This window comes from Brachycentrus maculatus, unplaced genomic scaffold, assembly GCF_059751285.1.
Source record: "Brachycentrus maculatus isolate JH-2025_06_01 unplaced genomic scaffold, ASM5975128v1 h1tg000243l, whole genome shotgun sequence".
NCBI classification, from domain to species: Eukaryota; Metazoa; Arthropoda; class Insecta; order Trichoptera; family Brachycentridae; genus Brachycentrus; species Brachycentrus maculatus.
The window spans coordinates 227,669-245,440 of NW_028280994.1; the positions used below are offsets into that span (position 1 = coordinate 227,669).

The 17,772-nt window shown below is 38.3% G+C and overlaps 1 protein-coding gene across 5 annotated transcripts; it reads left to right on the top strand.

The window, feature by feature from the left end:
- Window positions 1-1,965: 1,965 nt before the first annotated feature.
- LOC148306364 (uncharacterized) lies at window positions 1,966-13,424 on the top strand. 5 transcript variants are annotated; one of them, XR_015838017.1, is made up of 6 exons: window positions 1,966-2,004; window positions 3,530-4,091; window positions 6,288-6,385; window positions 8,062-8,226; window positions 9,427-10,728; window positions 11,656-13,424. XR_015838017.1 is itself a non-coding variant. In XM_088265185.1 (5 exons), exons 2-5 carry the CDS (start codon window positions 3,530-3,532, stop codon window positions 9,619-9,621), a joined length of 1,020 nt encoding a protein of 339 aa, XP_088121311.1. In that variant the 5' UTR covers window positions 1,966-2,004; the 3' UTR covers window positions 9,622-13,424. The 5 variants fall into 5 exon arrangements, 2 of the variants coding, with proteins under 2 accessions (XP_088121311.1, XP_088121312.1); XR_015838020.1 differs by having other exon boundaries at window positions 3,530-4,076; XR_015838019.1 differs by having other exon boundaries at window positions 3,530-4,076; window positions 9,427-10,472; window positions 10,805-13,424.
- The last annotated feature ends 4,348 nt before the right edge of the window (window positions 13,425-17,772 follow it).

The window sequence follows — 17,772 nt, forward strand, 5'->3', positions numbered from 1 at the left end:
TTTGTTATTTATTATTTTTCTGCGGCTCAGTCAGGTTAAAGGGAAAAGAACATTAAAATAGAACATTCGAAATGTGGTGTTGGAGGCGCGTGCTCTGAATTCCATGGACAGCTAAACGCACCAACGAGTCCATTCGCCAAGAACTACGCTTGGATAGCTTGACTCTGGCCAATGTCTGTACTCGACGGATTCTCCAGTTATTCGGACACGTTGCGCGTGGCAACGAGGATAGCCTAGAACAACTGGTTGTGATCGGCAGCCTGGATGGGAAGAGAGGGACAGGAAGATCCCGCACGATGGACAGATGGAGTCAAGGTGGTTGGAGCGCTACGTGCAGCGCAGTCAAGGGATAACTGGAGAAGAGTCATTGCTTCCATAAGAGTCACAACCTTCAGTAATTACTTACCCCAATGATGCACAGGGCACTGCATCATATAAACGCAGTGTTATCTTGATCGTTAACACACAAAGGAAAGGTGATCAGCCCTCCGATTCCGGTACCAGTTCAAGGTTATATTGAATAAAAATAATAGTGAAAAAATCACTAATATTTATTTGACCCCCCCCCCATGGGAATCGAACCCGGGACCTCCAGAACGGTAGCCGAGCGTGCTGACCATTACACTACAGGGCGAACAGCCTCATCTAGTTATGTCAAATACTTGAAAGCGGCCGGGTCAGGAGTCGAAATAATCAGCGGGTATGTATGAGAAGATGTGCGAATGTGGAAGAGGCGAATATAGCTTGCGTACACAGATTGGCGTGGCTTTCTATTCTCGAAACCCTGATGGTTAGTTAGTTTTTAATTTAAAGGCAAGTTATCCAACAAAAAAAAAGGTTGCTTCCAGATTGAGTAATATATTTGAGATATAGTACGTATATAGATAAGTCAGGGTCCGCCTCCATGGTGTAGTGGTTAGCACGCTAGGCTACCATGCTGGAGGTCCCGGGTTCGATTCCCAACATGGTCAAAATAAATCATTGTGATTTCTCAGTCTAATATATATTTAATATGACCCTGGACTGGTTACCTGAAGCGGAAGGCTGATCACCTTTCCTTCGTGTATTTAACGATCAAGATAACACTGTTTCTATACGATGCAGTGCCCTATGCACCATTGGGTGCGGGTAAGGACCAGAATAGAAAAAATATAATATAAGTATATGAAAGAAACGAAATTAATCGTGTAAAAAATAGGTCCTGTTTAAAATATGCCGTTTGAATCGTTAATTCATCCTAAATTAATTTTTAAATATAAACAGGACGAAATAAAGAGAAAACTATCGTCAAATAGACGCGGTATTCCTCGGAAACTCTAGAAAGAAACCTTGTCATGGTTTTTACCTTCATTTGACCTTACTGGCGTTAGCTAAATAACTGTCCGCCATCTTTATTGTATTCAAAAAATACATTAATCCTTTTTTATAAATAGAGTCATCTATGTTTCCACAAGAGAAACACAATACCTATATAGAAACCTGTTTTACCGACTTACAAAGTTGTATCATGGAGGCATGACAGTTTACAACAGTCATAAAGGCTAGCACTAAAATTCTGTGAAACGGTATACAATTTATTCCATCTTTTTCGCTCTCATACAACTAAGACTAGTTAAAAGGAGACAACGAATTTATCTTTGAAGAATCTAAAATGGAGGCTTGCCGCTTAGTAATGTTAAAAAGAGAAAAAATAATTCATGTAGCGCGCTATCTTTTTCTAACGCATGGTTTGTGCTGTATAGAATGTATGTTTTTTTGTGTCTTTCTCGTTAGTATATCGCTGTCGGTGTTCCTCTTGAGCATGCTCGCGAAGAAAAAAAGAGATAACGTATGTCATGAGAACACGAAAAAATGAAATGGTAAGCAATTTGTAGCGCGCCATCTCTTTTTATCGCACGTAAAAAGTTTTTAAGTTGATAAAACTATGTTTGAGCTTGCGATCTATTACGATTTCCAAGTTTAATTGTTCGCCGGATTTGTTCGTGAAGCTCTGCCGCATTGAAGGTAAAGAATTAACATTTTAATGAAATATATTAATGAAAACTATAGTTAATTTGCATAATATGCTTAATTTATGTTTTGGTTGATTATATTATCAACTTTTTTCACAATTCCGTTATCATTTACTGCCTCAAAAAGGATTTCGGAATAAAGAATTCAGTGCTTCGCTCCTAATTACCGAATTATTTCGGCTTTGTCTGAACTTAATTGAGTCAATTTTATGATTTTTCGTCACCATTAACCGTTATTTTCAATATTTATTTAGCCGAATGAGTCAAAAAGTTGCCGAATTCGTTCAAATTAACACCACAAGCTGTCTAATATTAATTTGCAGTTAGAAATGTAAACAAAGTTACTTTATTTAGTAGCATGGCTTCCTTGGTAAAATAAACAACTTAAAACAACGTTTTATCAGTATTTTTACGCACATCTGCGTAAATTTTACGCATTTGACGACATTCTGCCACTAAAAACAACTCAAATATAATAATTTCGAAAGTTTACTCGGACTTTTCGTCGAAAAATGCACAATTTTTTTTAAAGGTTAATTTTTTAATCGCTTTGTTTCTCCTTTATTGTTGCGCAGAAATTATGGAGTTTTCGTTTATATGTATCAATTTGTGCATAGTGCATCGCCATAAATTGATGCAGTGTTGTCTTGGTAGTTAATATTAGTTTGGTCTATACAATCTGCTTTCATGGTTAGCGCGTTTAGTTACCGGTCATATTCCCAGCGAGTTAAAAAAAAATTAAATAAATATATATATATATATATATATATATATATATATATATATATATATATATATATATATATATATATATATATATATATATATCTTGTCCGCCTCCATAGTGTAATGGTCGGCACGCTCGGTTACCGTTCTGGAGGTCCCGGGTTCGATTCCCAGGGGGGTCAAATAAATATAAGTAATTTTTTCACTGTAATATTTATTCAATATTACCCTGGACTGGTACCTGAAGCGGAGGGCTGATCACCTTTCCTTCATGTGTTAACACACAGACTTCCAAATTCTTCTCCATGAAAAATAATGCATGAGGTATTGATCATATTATTTTTGACATCTCAACATAGATGAAGAAGATTATGGAAGTCTGGGCATTTCAACAATGTCATATATCAAAAATCGTCAATTTTCAGTTGTGCGTGTTTTCGGAATGCCCAGAAAATGTACTATATCCCAGCAAAAGCGGCATATTTTTAACCTTATATTTACCCGCTACAGGGCAAAAAGTGTTTTGTTTGCATTTTGAAGAAAAGGTATTGTTTAATTATTTTTTAAATATACCAAATATTTTACAAATGGAGAAAAAACTTAGAGGTTTTACCTAAAAATATCTGTTGCACATTAAAAACTTCCATAAGTGGCTTGATATTTATTTTTAATATGTTGTATTATATTTTTAAACTTTAAAAACAATCTCCTGAAAAATCAAGTTTTTTGATAAATGACGTCCTTGAAAGGAGTGAGCGATATTATAATATTGACTGAATTTGGCATTGCAGATGCTGGGAGATGACGAGGTGGACCCGTTCGCGGCGATCTCCAACGATCCCCTCTCGCCGTACGGCCGCAACGGCTACCACTCGGACTCTTCGAGCGGCAGCTGCTACGCCTACCGCCCGGCGGCGTCCGTCAGCATGACGCCCGCCGCGCCCGGCCTCAAGGTGCACCAGATCCCGGCCTTCGGCAGCTCGCTGACCATCACGAGGATCGAGGAGCGCCGCTACGAGAACCAGAGCTACGAGAAGCGCCACGGCTACGGGCACGGCGGCATAGTCACGGAGATGCCCAAGAAACGCGGGCGGAAGAAGGGTTCCAAGAACAAGTTCAAGAGAGGGATTCCCATAGAGACTTGGCGCAAGTGCGGGCTGCAGTTCAACAAGGGGGCGCTGGTGGTGACGGCCACCGGGGGCGACCAGCGCGACCTCTCGCTTTTACTGAATGGGGCGAGCGAAGGAACCCGCGTCAAGAGGAAGTACACGAAGCGGGCCAAGGAAGAAGACTACCGCCCGGCCAAATGCCAGGTTGCGGATTCGCTCTCCTTATCAGGTATCAACACTCTCCGTACCCTTAACAGACTACTCAAATTACCTGGAGCATCGGTCCGTATACTCCTGATAGTTAGCTAAGGACAGCGTCGACATAGATTGTTTCCCATTCCTATATACAGGACCAACCTGCCGGTGGTTATGCCTGTAGGAAGAGCTACCAGTTCTTCTAGGGTATGCTCGGCTACAACAGTCTAGAGACTAGAAGGAATGTGTATTTGATGAGGCATTTCTATCCATTGTTGCGCGGTATGATGGATAATCCTGAAACTATCCGGAGCATCGGTCTGTATGTTCCCGATAGTTAGCTAAGGACAGCGTGGGCATAGATTGTTTCCCATTCCTATAAACAACTCGTGATACATATTGTTTTTAGACATCTCAACATAGATGAAGAAGAATATGGAAGTCTAGGCATTTATGGGACTTACGACCGTCATAGTCTGGTTTAAGTGATCATTTTACACGTGTAACATTCACCAATTCTGCCCATGAGTTACAACCACACTACTCAAATTCTTGGAAGTTCTATAGGTTGGATCCAATTTCGAAACATTGTTCTTGAATCACTAGAACTTCACTAGAGACATCTATTAGTACATTTTATTAGTATGTGAGGTCCGAATCCTAGACACACTCAGAATGTTGTAGATACTGTTTTATTTTCTTCTTCTTCTTCTTGGTGTAGGCCTTGTGGCCTGAGATTATAATCACATACATGAGAAACGCCAGAAAAAAATGCCCAAAAAAATGCCCAGACTTCCATATTCTTCTTCATCTATGTTGAGATGTCAAAAAATAATATGATAACGTAAGCCCCTACACTACTACTACTACCTTCACGCCGTTTCTCCGCAGGGGTAGGCAGAGAGGATGGAACGCTACACCCTTCTGTCCTGACATACACTCCTCGCCTCCTTCACATCCATACATCTAGTCATACATCGCTCACTCCTTTCAACAACATCATATATCAAAAATCGTCAATTTTCAGTTTTTGCATGTTTTCGGAATGCCCAGAAAATGTACCATATCCCAGCAAAAGCGGCATATTTTTAACTTAATATATACCCGCTACAGGGCAGAAAGTGTTGTTTTTGCATTTTGAAGAAAAGGTATTGTTTAATTATTTTTTTAAATATACTAAACATTTTTCAAATGAAGAAAAAAACATTCAGGTTTTACCTAAAAAAGATCTGTTGCACGGTAAAAAGTTCAATAAGTGGCTTGATATTTATTTTTAATACATTTTATTATGTTTTCAAACTTTAAAAACGGTCTCGGTCGGTTGGAGTATAATTGGAGATAATCCAGATTTGTGAACTAGTATTTGGACACACTCAGAAGACTGTACTGAAATTTTTGCCTGCTTCAGTTGCTCCGATATTGCCCTCTTTATTATATAATAACTTTACAACATTTTTGAGTGTGTCCAAATACTTGTTCACAAAATCTGGATTATCTCCAATTACAGGAGTTATTTTCATATTATTTTTTGACATCTCATCAAAGATGAAGAAGAATATGGAAGTCTGGGCATTTACGGGGCTTACGACCGTCATTGGCTGGTTTAAGTGATCACTTTACACACGTGTAACATTCACCAATTCTACCCATTATTGACAACCACACTACTCAAATTCTTGGAAGTTCTATATATATGAACCAATTTAGAAACTTTGTTCTTGAATCACTAGAACTTCACTAGAGACATCTATTGGTGAGATGTAAAGAAGCTTTTTTTATTAAGCAGAAACTCTTATATTAGTATGTGATATCCGAATCCTGGATTATAATCACACACATATTCTTCTTCATCTTTGATGAGATGTCAAAATAAAATATAAAATAACTTTATTATAAACCTTTGTTCGCCTCCGTAGTGTAATGGTCAGCACGCTCGTCTACCGTTCTGGAGGTCCCGGGTTCGATTCCTAAGGGGGGTCAAATAAATATAAGTGATTTTTCACTGTCATATTTATTCAATATTACCCTGGACTGGCACCTGGAGCGGAGGGCTGATCACCTTTCCTTCATGTGTAAACGATCAAGATAACACTGCGTTTATATGACGCAGTGCCCTATGCACCATTGGGGTGCGGATAAGGGTTTTATTATTATTATTATTATAAACCTTGTACATGATAAATAGCAATAAACCCTCATTCGCACCCCGCTCAGAAGGCTGTAGTGAAATTTTTGCCTGTTTCAGTTGCTCCGATATTGCCCTCCGACGCTTCATCAAGACTGACCTTGGAGCTGGACCCCGCCAACTACTTTCCTGATGACCCCTTCCCGAGGGACTTCAAGGTAACCTAACCTAACCCTTATCCGCACCACAATGGTGCATAGGGCACTGCGTCATATAAACGCAGTGTCATCTTGATCGTTTACACATGAATGTCTTCTTGCTTACTTTATGATTTGTTTTTTCAATGTATACGCCTTAAATGTTAGTTTGTAATGTATATATTAATTATTGAATAAATTGAATTGAATGAAGGAAAGGTGATCAGCCCTCCGCTTCAGGCACCAGTCCAGGGTGATATTGAATAAATATTACAGTGAAAAAATCACTTATGCTTAGTGTTTTTGCCTAAAATTTTCCCCCATGAGTTACATGAAATTATTATTAAACACCTTATCCCCACCCCAATGGTGCATAGGGCACTGCATTATATAAACACAGTGTTATCTTGATCGTAAACACACGAAGGAAAGGTCATCAGCCCTCCGCTTCAGGTACCAGTCCATGGTAATATTAAGTAAATATTAGAGTGAAAAAATCACTTATATTTATTTGACCCCCCTGGGAATCGAACCCGGGACCTCCAGAACGTGAAATTATAGTAACTTTAAACATAAAGAGTAAATCCACTCACGAGTAGGCATAGGCTATGAAACTTATAAAGTTGAAGCCTGAGTAGGGACATGATAAGCGGTGTTGCACAAGCTGTAGCTGGATTTCAGAGTCACTTGGACGTTAGGTAATTCAAAAAAAACATTATATTACAGCGTAATATTTGTAGCAAGATGAACTATGACCCTGTGCGCCCGCTAGGGGCAGGGCGGGGTGTACGCGGGGAATGTTTACGTTATACCTTATGAGATTGAGGCAGAGAAGACTGCATACACTTGTCATTGTACTGTCATGGCGACCTGTTGAATAAACCGATTGCATCCTAATTACAAGTTATTATTACCGATATCCTAGCCCCCTTAATATTTATATTTATTTTATTCCCCCCTGGGAATCGAACCCGGGACCTCCAGAACGGTAGCCGAGCGTGCTGACCATTACACTACCGGGGCGGACTAAATAAGCAAGGTAGATAATAAATGCAATGAGGTGTCATTATGAGAGGTTCCACTATGATCCAGATTTGTGAACACTCGTAGTCGTACAGGAGAAAGTGACCAACTACCAAAACGTAAAATGTTCAGGAGGGCCATTTAAGTCACTTTTACTTGGCAAGAAAATAAAATTAAAAAAACACCACTGCCGTTAGTAATTTTTAACAAGTCAATATATTGTTTGTCCGCCTCCGTAGTGTAATGGTCAGCACACTCGGCTACCGTTCTGGAGGTCCCGGGTTCGACTCCCAAGGGGGGTAAAATAAATATTAGTGATTTTTTCACTGTCATATTTATTCAATATTACCCTGGACTGGTACCTGAAGCGGAGGGCTGATCACCTTTCCTTCATGTGTAGACGATCAAGATAACACTGCGTTTATATGACGCAGTGCCCTATGCACCATTGGGGTGCGGATAAGGGTTTACATATCTTATACTTCCAAGTTTAAAATCCTCAGGAATATTTTTCAGGGCAATATTAAGCTAGTAAGATATCAAATAGCCAATGATCACGTTTTTGCAAAAAAATGCACTTTGTCACTTTCTTCTGTATGACTACGATATATGACTGTTTTTGGAGACACTAAAATGTTGTAAATAAATGGATTTCCATGGCGTGTTGGTGACAGGTCCGGCGGAAACGCAAGCGCGCCGCGTCCGGGAGCCTGCTGCCGTTCAGCTGCGACATCTGCCGCAAGGACTTCAAGTGCGTCAAGGGCATGCAGACGCACAAGAGCTCCAAGCACGGCGTGGAGGACCTCAGCACCTACTACCCGTGCGAGTGTTGCGAGCTGGTGAGTGCCACCGTCCTCCGCAGCACCTCCAGCAGACTCCGAACCCTCACTGTCCTATCTTTCTTCTTAACACATTGTAGTCGGGCGCTTCGAACAATAGACTCTAGCCTATAGCGGACGTTTTTCGCGATTAGCGCAAAAATATATCGCTTTCTTAAAATTGACACAATTTCTAAACCAAATAATATTTTCGATTGAAATTTTCAAAGAAATCAAATATGACATTTGATAATCATAATTTTTAATTAAGTATTCCGTATTTCACAATTTTAGAAGCATTGTAAACTCTTAAAGTAGTCTTCCTCTCCGAGGTATCATTCCCTATACAATGCTAATATATTCAAACAATAAAATACCAAACAGTAAACAAAACAGTGCGAGCGGTATGAAAAATAGTCCAATACGTGATATGACTCAAACTAAACTGGAGATTGGCGATGCCTTTACAAGCGACACACTAGCCAATCCGGACAAGGCATCTCAAATAACGTCAACAGACTGTTGCCTAGCACCCAGGTAGCAGATTACCCTTCAACGCGTTTTATTTCACGCTGATAACAAACCCGTATATTGCCATTTCCCGCCGCTAACTGACAGTCGACAAAAACGGCATTTGCCATGTTCCGCAGTTGACCGACAGTCTGCGAAAAACGGCAAATGCCATGTACCGCCGACAACGTGTTAACACTCTCCTTATCATATAATGAAAAAATAACTTTGCTTATTTATTTTTTTACAAAAATGTTAGTAATATTAGTATGTAACCACCCACTGAGATTTTTATGTCTACCGGTTTCGAGACGTACCCGTCTCTTCGTCAGGACAAGGTAGTACTGTTTGCATGCTGTGGTAGTAATTGTCCTGACGAAGAGACGGGTACACCTCCAAACCGGTAGACATAAAAATCTCGGTAAAAATGACTAACCACAAAGTAAATGCTTTAAATAATAATAATATTGAGAACATATAACTATGTTTAATTTTTTTTTTTATAATTCTTGGTGTAGGCCTTGTGGCCTGTTTTTAAGAGGCATTAGTCTCCAGCGAGTTCGACTCCCTGCTGTCCATCCATCTCTTTGATGGTCTACCCTGGGGTTAGCCGTACAGTGCGATGTGGGGGAGTCTGGATGGTTCCATTCTCCTCACATGCACAAAGGACACAATGTTTTATTTTGTTTTTAAAAATACGAATGATTCCAGGTGTTCCTGTTGAAGAGGGACCTCAGCCAGCACCTCTCGGAGCACCGGGACGCGGGCGGCCTGCTGCCGTGCCCCGCGCCCGGCTGCACGGCGCGCGAGGCCGACTCCGGCGGCCTGGTGCGCCACAAGACGCTCATGCACCCCTACCTCGGCACGCTCGGCCGCACCTGGTTCCACACCTGGGGCGACAGGTAGCCTCGTCCGCCTCACACCCGCTTCACACCCTGTCCACACCCTTCTCACACCCTGCCCACACCCTGTTCACACCCTTCTCACACCCTGTCCACACCCTGCCCACACCCTTCTCACACCTGATCCACACCCTGCCCACACCCGAGGCCGCAGGCCTTAGGGCCACATTTGTCTTATCTGATCCAACATAAGATCGCAGTAAAGAAAATATTGATGAATCAAAAGGAAATTTCTCGAAACCCAATTATGAAAAGTCTTTTATGTAAAATTTATATACAGTGGAATCTCTCATAATGATTAATTCGCATAACGAGCAAAAAAAATCTGGAAAAATTTGCATAAAATCTCCCATAACGAGTTACAGATAAAAGGCAAAATTTTATTTTTCGCGACATTCATTTGTGATGCGGTACTTTCGCGCCAGTCAAAACAATAATTGTTTCGCTTAACGAAGAAGATTCTGGAACGAATAATGCTCGTTGTGAGAGATCAAAGTATTAAATTACTATGATTAGAGTATCAGAAATAGTTTCGTGAACTGACTCGGCTGTCACTCTGTGGTAACAGCTATCCATTTACATTTCACTCGGTTACACCGCTGTTTCTTAAATTCTATTCTGTTCATCCCGCATCGTTTTCTGTGGAACAAAGTATACTGTGGGACCTCTCATAATGATTAATTCGCATAGCAAGTGTTATTCGCGTAACGAGTAATTCGCATAATGAGTAATTCGCATAATATGTAATTCCCATAACGAGTAATTCGCATAACGAGTAATTCACATTACGAGTAATTCGCATAATGAGTAATTCGCATAACGAGTGATTTGCTTAACGAGTAATTCGCATAACTAGTAATTCACATAATGAGTAATTCGCATAACGAGTGATTAGCTCAACGAGTAATTCGCATTACGAGTAATTCGCATAATGAGTAATTCACATCAAGAGTAATTCACATTACGAGTAATTCGCATAATGAGTAATTCGCATAACGAGTGATTTGCTTAACGAGTAATTCGCATAACTAGTAATTCACATAATGAGTAATTCGCATAACGAGTGATTAGCTCAACGAGTAATTCGCATTACGAGTAATTCGCATAATGAGTAATTCACATCAAGAGTAATTCACATTAAGAGTAATTCACGTAATGAGTAATTCACGTAGTGAATACATAATGAGTAATTCGCATAACGAGTAATTCACATAGTGAGTAATTCGCATAACTAGTAATTCGCATAGTGAGTAATTCGCTTAACGAGTATTCACATAATGAGTAATAATAATAATAATAAAACCCTTATCCGCACCCCAATGGTGCATAGGGCACTGCTTCATATAAACACAGTGTTATCTTGATCGTTTACACATGAAGGAAAGGTGATCAGCCCTCCGCTTCAGGCACCAGTCCAGGGTAATGTTGAATAAATATTACAGTGAAAAAAATCACTATTATTTATTTGACCCCCCCTGGGAATCGAACCCGGGACCTCCAGAACGGTAGCCGAGCGTGCTGACCGTTACACTACAGAGACGGACATGAGTAATAATAATAATTATTATTTGGATAATTTGTATAGCGCCATTTTCGTAAAATAATACCTCAAGGGCGCTTATAAAGACATGGATAATAATGATAATATTAGGATGATGATGATAATGATATACAAAAAATAAAAAAATGAAATGCGTCGTCAATCGGTCTCGGGCCGTCGAGTCTGGAGCGGGGAAAAGATGAGCCGACAAATTGAAACGCCTTCCTCTTGATCCCACGGACTGGAGAATGGCCAAGGTGTTGGGCAGGACGCCCTCCCGAGCGACGGTCGTCACGCTGGAGGGCAGCTTGTTGAGCTCCTCGTTATTGTGGATGGCCAACTTCGCATAATGAGTAATTCGCATAACGATTAATTCGCATAACGAGTGATTCGCATAACGAGCGATTCGCATAATGAGTAATTCGCATAACGCGCAATTCGCATAACGAGCAATTCGCATAACGAGTGATTCGCATAACGAGCAATTCGCATAACGAGCAATTCGCATAACGAGTAATTCGCATAACGAGTAATTCACATAACTAGTGATTCGCATAACGAGTGATTCACATAACGAGCAATTCGTATAACGAGCAATTCGCATAATGAGTAATTCGAATAATGAGTTATTCACACAATGAGTAATTCGCATAACGAGTGATTCGCATAACGAGTGATTCGCATAACGAGTTATTCGCATAACGAGCAATTCGCATAACGAGTTATTCGCATAACGAGTAATTTGCATAACGAGTAATTCGCATAACGAGTAATTCGCATAACGAGCAAAAGTCAAGTTGCTCCTTTAATGAGCGACATTTCGTATTACGAGTTACAGCGTAAACGCAAGTCCCTTTTTCACGAGATCCTCTTGTGAGCCGGGAGTTCCGCGCCAGCCAAAACAAAAAAATATTTCAACATTTTGAGTATGTCCTAATATTCACAGATAAATGTTCGCGGATGCCCATATTCTTCTTCATCTATGTTGAGATGTCAAAAAATAATATGGTTCTAGAACGAATTATGCTCGTTATGAGAGATTCCAATGTATAGTGGTATTAACCAAGTCAAATATATCTTTAAAATGGCGTCCAGTATTTTTACGGGTATTTTGTATGGATTTATTGATCGAAAATACTGAACATATCGCTCACTCCTTTCAAGAATGTCAGGAGATCGCTTTCAAAGTTTAAAAATATAATACAATGTATTAAAAATAAATATCAAGCCATTTATTAAACTTTTTATTGTGCAACAGATCTTTTTAGGTAAAATTGAAGGTTTTTTCTCCATTTGAAAAATATTTAGTATATTTATAAAAATAATTAAACAATACCTTTTCTTCAAAATGCAAAAACAACACTTTCTGCCCTGTAGCGGGTAAATATCAAGTTAAAAATATGCCGCTTTTGCTGGGATATAGTACATTTTCTGGGCATTCCAAAACATGCACAACTGAAATTGACAATTTTTGATTTATGACGTTCTTGAAAGGAGTGAGCGATGTGTAAATTTAGTGCCTGAATGAGATGCCTTAGTGAGAATAATTAAGTAAAATTGAATTAAGTAAAAAAGTCTGTCAAATTTTGTATCAAGCAAGCCGGCAGAGATTCTCCTGCGCAGGGTTTTCTGGTAATACAGGTTTGTCACTTCAAATTTGATGTTTAACAAACCAAATTGGATGTTTTACAAGACCAATGGATAATTCTCATGATGTGATTGGCTGATAAATTGATATGAAAAATTACAAGACTATTAGAATTCTTATTGAAATCTGTAGGGAACTAAGGGAGATATGAAGGTTTAAACTTTACATATTTTAATAAAACGGACACCGCTATACGTCACCATATTTTACGTCATCGGGTGTGTTATGCGGCGTATTCCTCTATGTATACGCTTTAAAAACCCTTATCGGCACCCCAATGGTGCATAGGGCACTGCGTCATATAACGCAGTGCTATCTTGATCGTTTACACATGAAGGAAAGGTGATCAGCCCTCCGCTTCAGGTACCAGTCCAGGGTAAAATTAAATAAATATGACAGTGGAAAAATCACTTATATTTATACCCCCCTTGGGAATCGAACCCAGGACCTCAAGAACGGTAGCCGAGCGTGCTGACCATTACACTACGGAGGCGGACGCCTACGGAGGTATACGCTTTATAGAGCTGTAATATAAGTGGTGTGGATTCGTTTCTGCGACGTCATTCGTTACCAACTTAGGAAAACGGCGTATTTACGAAGGCGAATTTTGCAAAATAAAGTGATGAATGAAAATATTGATTATATCGGGTGTTATAAACACTTCACGAGTCTAATACAATCCTTTATGGGTTGAGTATGTTAAATTAGAAATTCCTCCTGAGTGATAATACCCTATTGGACATATTATTTTTTGACATCTCATCAAAGATGAAGAAGAATATGGAAGTCTGGGCATTTACGGGGCTTACGACCGTCATAGGCTGGTTTAAGTGATCACTTTACACACGTGTAACATTCACCAATTCTACCCATTATTGACAACCACACTACTCAAATTCTTGGAAGTTCTATATATATGAACCAATTTAGAAACCTTGTTCATGAATCACTAGAACTTCACTAGAGACATCTATTGGTGAGATGTAAAGAAGCTTGAAGAATTTGAGTAGTGTGGTTGTCTATTGACAACCCATTATTATGGGTAGAATTGGTGAATGTTACACGTGTGTAAAGTGATCACTTAAACCAGCCTATGATGGTCGTAAGCCCCGTAAATGCCCAGACTTCCATATTCTTCTTCATCTTTGATGAGATGTCAAAAAATAATATGAAAATAACTCCTGTAATTGGAGATAATCCAGATTTTGTGAACAAGTATTTGGACACACTCAAAATGTTGTACCCTATTGGACGTTATATTATATTTTATAAAATGGTTACAATATTTTAGAAATGTATTCCGATATGTCCATTTTAATTTGGTTTCTAAAACATCCGATTTGAAGGGAAAACCCTTTAAAATAAAATATAACAAAATAAAATGCGAAATGAATTTAAAGTATAGTATTATATGTTTAGCATGATTGATATGTATGCTCCGAAAAATTGATATATTTTTAATAATGACTCGATGACAGCGCCATCTATTGGAGCCATAATATAGCTATACTGTATACTGCAGCTGTCTAGTTCACAAATGTCAGATATGATTGACGTACGACACCGTTCGCAATAATTATAACATCCTCCGATAGAGTATATATATATATATATATATATATATATATATATATATATATATATATATATATATATATATATATATATATATATATATATATATATATACACGAAGGAAAGGTGATCAGCCCTCCGCTTCAGGTACCAGTCCAGGGTAATATGGAATAAATATTAGACTGAAAAATCACTTATATTTATTAAACCCCCCTGGGAATCGAACCCGGGACCTCCAGAACGGTAGCCGAGCGTGCTGACCATTACACTGCGGAGGCGAACAAAAATATATATAGATATATATATATATATATATATATATATATATATATATATATATATATATATATATAAATATATTTATATTATATATATATATATATATATATATATATATATATATATATATATATATATATATATATATATATATATATGTACACTACATACTTTAATGTTTGAATGCGTATTTTTGCTGCATTATAGTTCCGTAGTAAAAAGATCTTCCTTAGTTTTTAGAATGAACACAAATTCCGCAAAATTGTACAGCGAAACCTATATACACATGTATATATAAATATATATATATATATATTTTTTTTTTTTTTTTTATATATATAATAATAATAATAAATCCCTTACCGCACCCCAATGGTGCATAGGGCACTGCTTCATATAAACGCAGTGTTATCTCGAGCGATTACACATGAAAGAAAGGTGATCAGCCCTCCACTTCAGGTGCCAGTCCAGGGTAATATGGAATAAATATTAGACTGAAAAAATCACTTATATTTATTAAACCCCCCTGGGAATCGAACCCAGGACCTCCAGAACGGTAGCCGAGCGTGCTGACCATTACACTACGGAGGCGGACAAAAATATATATATATATATATATATATATATATATACATTACATTATATATATGTATGCTGTGTGTGTGTGGTGCTGTTATTACTATAAACGAAGACTGTAAAATTGAATTCTGAATTTTATTTTTAAAAATATATACATTTTTGCTTAGAAACATCCAGAAAAAAAAAATTCTTATAAAGATTCATATACAATTCTCTATAAATATTAAACTAATCTATTTTTTTTATTTTAAAAGCATCGGTAACTTTTTGGTATGGAATATAACACTCTCCTTATCATTCATCTTTCACTTTGTGTAATACCACTTAAAAGTGTCAAAGTAAAACTTATCATTCATCATTCGCTTAATGTAAACGCATTCAGGCAGTCAGTACGGCGAGCCGAGCGCTCCATCCGTAACCTCGGATGCCCGGTGATGCTCGCCGCGAACGATGTGATCACGTTATGTTACGACGAAATGCTCCGGTCAGTGTCCACCCTTAAAAATTAATTGAACGATGTGTCGCTTTTGGGCCAAAGTCTTCGACTGTCTTCATATCAAATGTCTGAACAAAATGATTTGATTTTAAATATTATTTTGTAAGTATTATTATATTATTTTTAAAAAGTATTATAGTTTTAAAATGTTCTAACTTTAGCTAGATCGTAATTCTTGAATGTATGTTGATTTATTTTTTGAAATAAATATTGTGATATTCAAACGGCTTTTTTTTTATTTATTTATCCTTCAAATTTACACAACTCAATGTTGTACTGAGAGCTGTCCCACCGCATTCCCAGGCCTGATACAGAAGCATCTAGGCTTCCTGACAGACCTTCTCTATAATAATAAGCGAGGTACATTGAGAGCTGTCCCACCGCATTCCCAGACCTGATACAGAAGCATCTAGGCTTCCTGACAGACCTTCTCTATAATAATAAGCGAGGTACATTGAGAGCTGTCCCACCGCATTCCCAGACCTGATACAGAAGCATCTAGGCTTCCTGACAGACCTTCTCTATAATAATAAGCGAGGTACATTGAGAGCTGTCCCACCGCATTCCCAGACCTGATACAGAAGCATCTAGGCTTCCTGACAGACCTTCTCTATAATAATAAGCGAGGTACATTGAGAGCTGTCCCACCGCATTCCCAGACCTGATACAGAAGCATCTAGGCTTCCTGACAGACCTTCTCTATAATAATAAGCGAGGTACATTGAGAGCTGTCCCACCGCATTCCCAGACCTGATACAGAAGCATCTAGGCTTCCTGACAGACCTTCTCTATAATAATAAGCGAGGTACATTGAGAGCTGTCCCACCGCATTCCCAGACCTGATACAGAAGCATCTAGGCTTCCTGACAGACCTTCTCTATAATAATAAGCGAGGTACATTGAGAGCTGTCCCACCGCATTCCCAGACCTGATACAGAAGCATCTAGGCTTCCTGACAGACCTTCTCTATAATAATAAGCGAGGTACATTGAGAGCTGTCCCACCGCATTCCCAGACCTGATACAGAAGCATCTAGGCTTCCTGACAGACCTTCTCTATAATAATAAGCGAGGTACATTGAGAGCTGTCCCACCGCATTCCCAGACCTGATACAGAAGCATCTAGGCTTTCTGACAGACCTTCTCTTGCAAAGCAATTTATAATAAAAAAAATTAACTTAGTTAAATTTATATAAATGTGAAACATAACTGTATCGCGATATTACTGTTAATTTTTCAATAATATTTAATTTCCCTGTCACTGCCAATCTAAGTAAATACAAGTTTGTAAAACCACCCCCCGTGTAGACAGTGAAAGGGATTAGTACTTCGCTCCCTATGTGGAGCATATGGCCAACACAAGACGTTCCCAAGTCACTCTGTCATCCGTCATCTCCTTGGCTTCCTCCAAGTAATAATACAGTTACATAATATAATTACAATAGAAAACTTTACATGATAACGACCTCGAACCGCTTAATAAAAAAAGAAAAAGTCCCTCTCCAAGCACAAGAGCTCAGTCTCTTTTTTGGAGACGCTCAGCGCAACTAAAATTATAAAATTGAAATAAGTAGAAATTAATAGAAATTGTATAAAAATTTTAATATTATTAAATAAATAGAAAATAAACATTAAGTTGCATTAAGTTTTATATTCAGATAAGCTGCATTTTGCTTTTTCTTAAAGGGGCATTGTTTAACATTTTTTTCATCGTAATTACAAATTATACGTTGATCTTTAAAAAGTAACTGCCATGAATACAGATTAAACTAAATTCCGTAATGCTCACATTCTAAATGCGATTGACGCAGAACATTTTCTCGTAAAAATTTACATTCTACCCCGAAAAATCATTAAAGGTAAATACTCTGAATCATATTTTTTATATGGCAACTTTAGAGCAGTTGACATTTAAAAAGTTGGCATGCAACAGATAAACATGTAGAAAATTCGCGAAACGTCATCCATACTCGAGAAAATACACCAATGAAATAAGTCGATGTCAAAAATATTGATTTATGATTGGTTGTTGAAGAAGT

Bases quoted from the DNA above. Each gene is read 5' to 3' on its own strand.
- LOC148306364 (XM_088265185.1), top strand. From the start codon at position 3,530: ATGCTGGGAGATGACGAGGTGGACCCGTTCGCGGCGATCTCCAACGAT. The intron at 4,092-6,287 runs GTACCCTTAACA...TGCCTGTTTCAG, and splicing joins ATCAGGTATCAACACTCTCC to TTGCTCCGATATTGCCCTCC. The intron at 6,386-8,061 runs GTAACCTAACCT...TGTTGGTGACAG, and splicing joins CCTTCCCGAGGGACTTCAAG to GTCCGGCGGAAACGCAAGCG.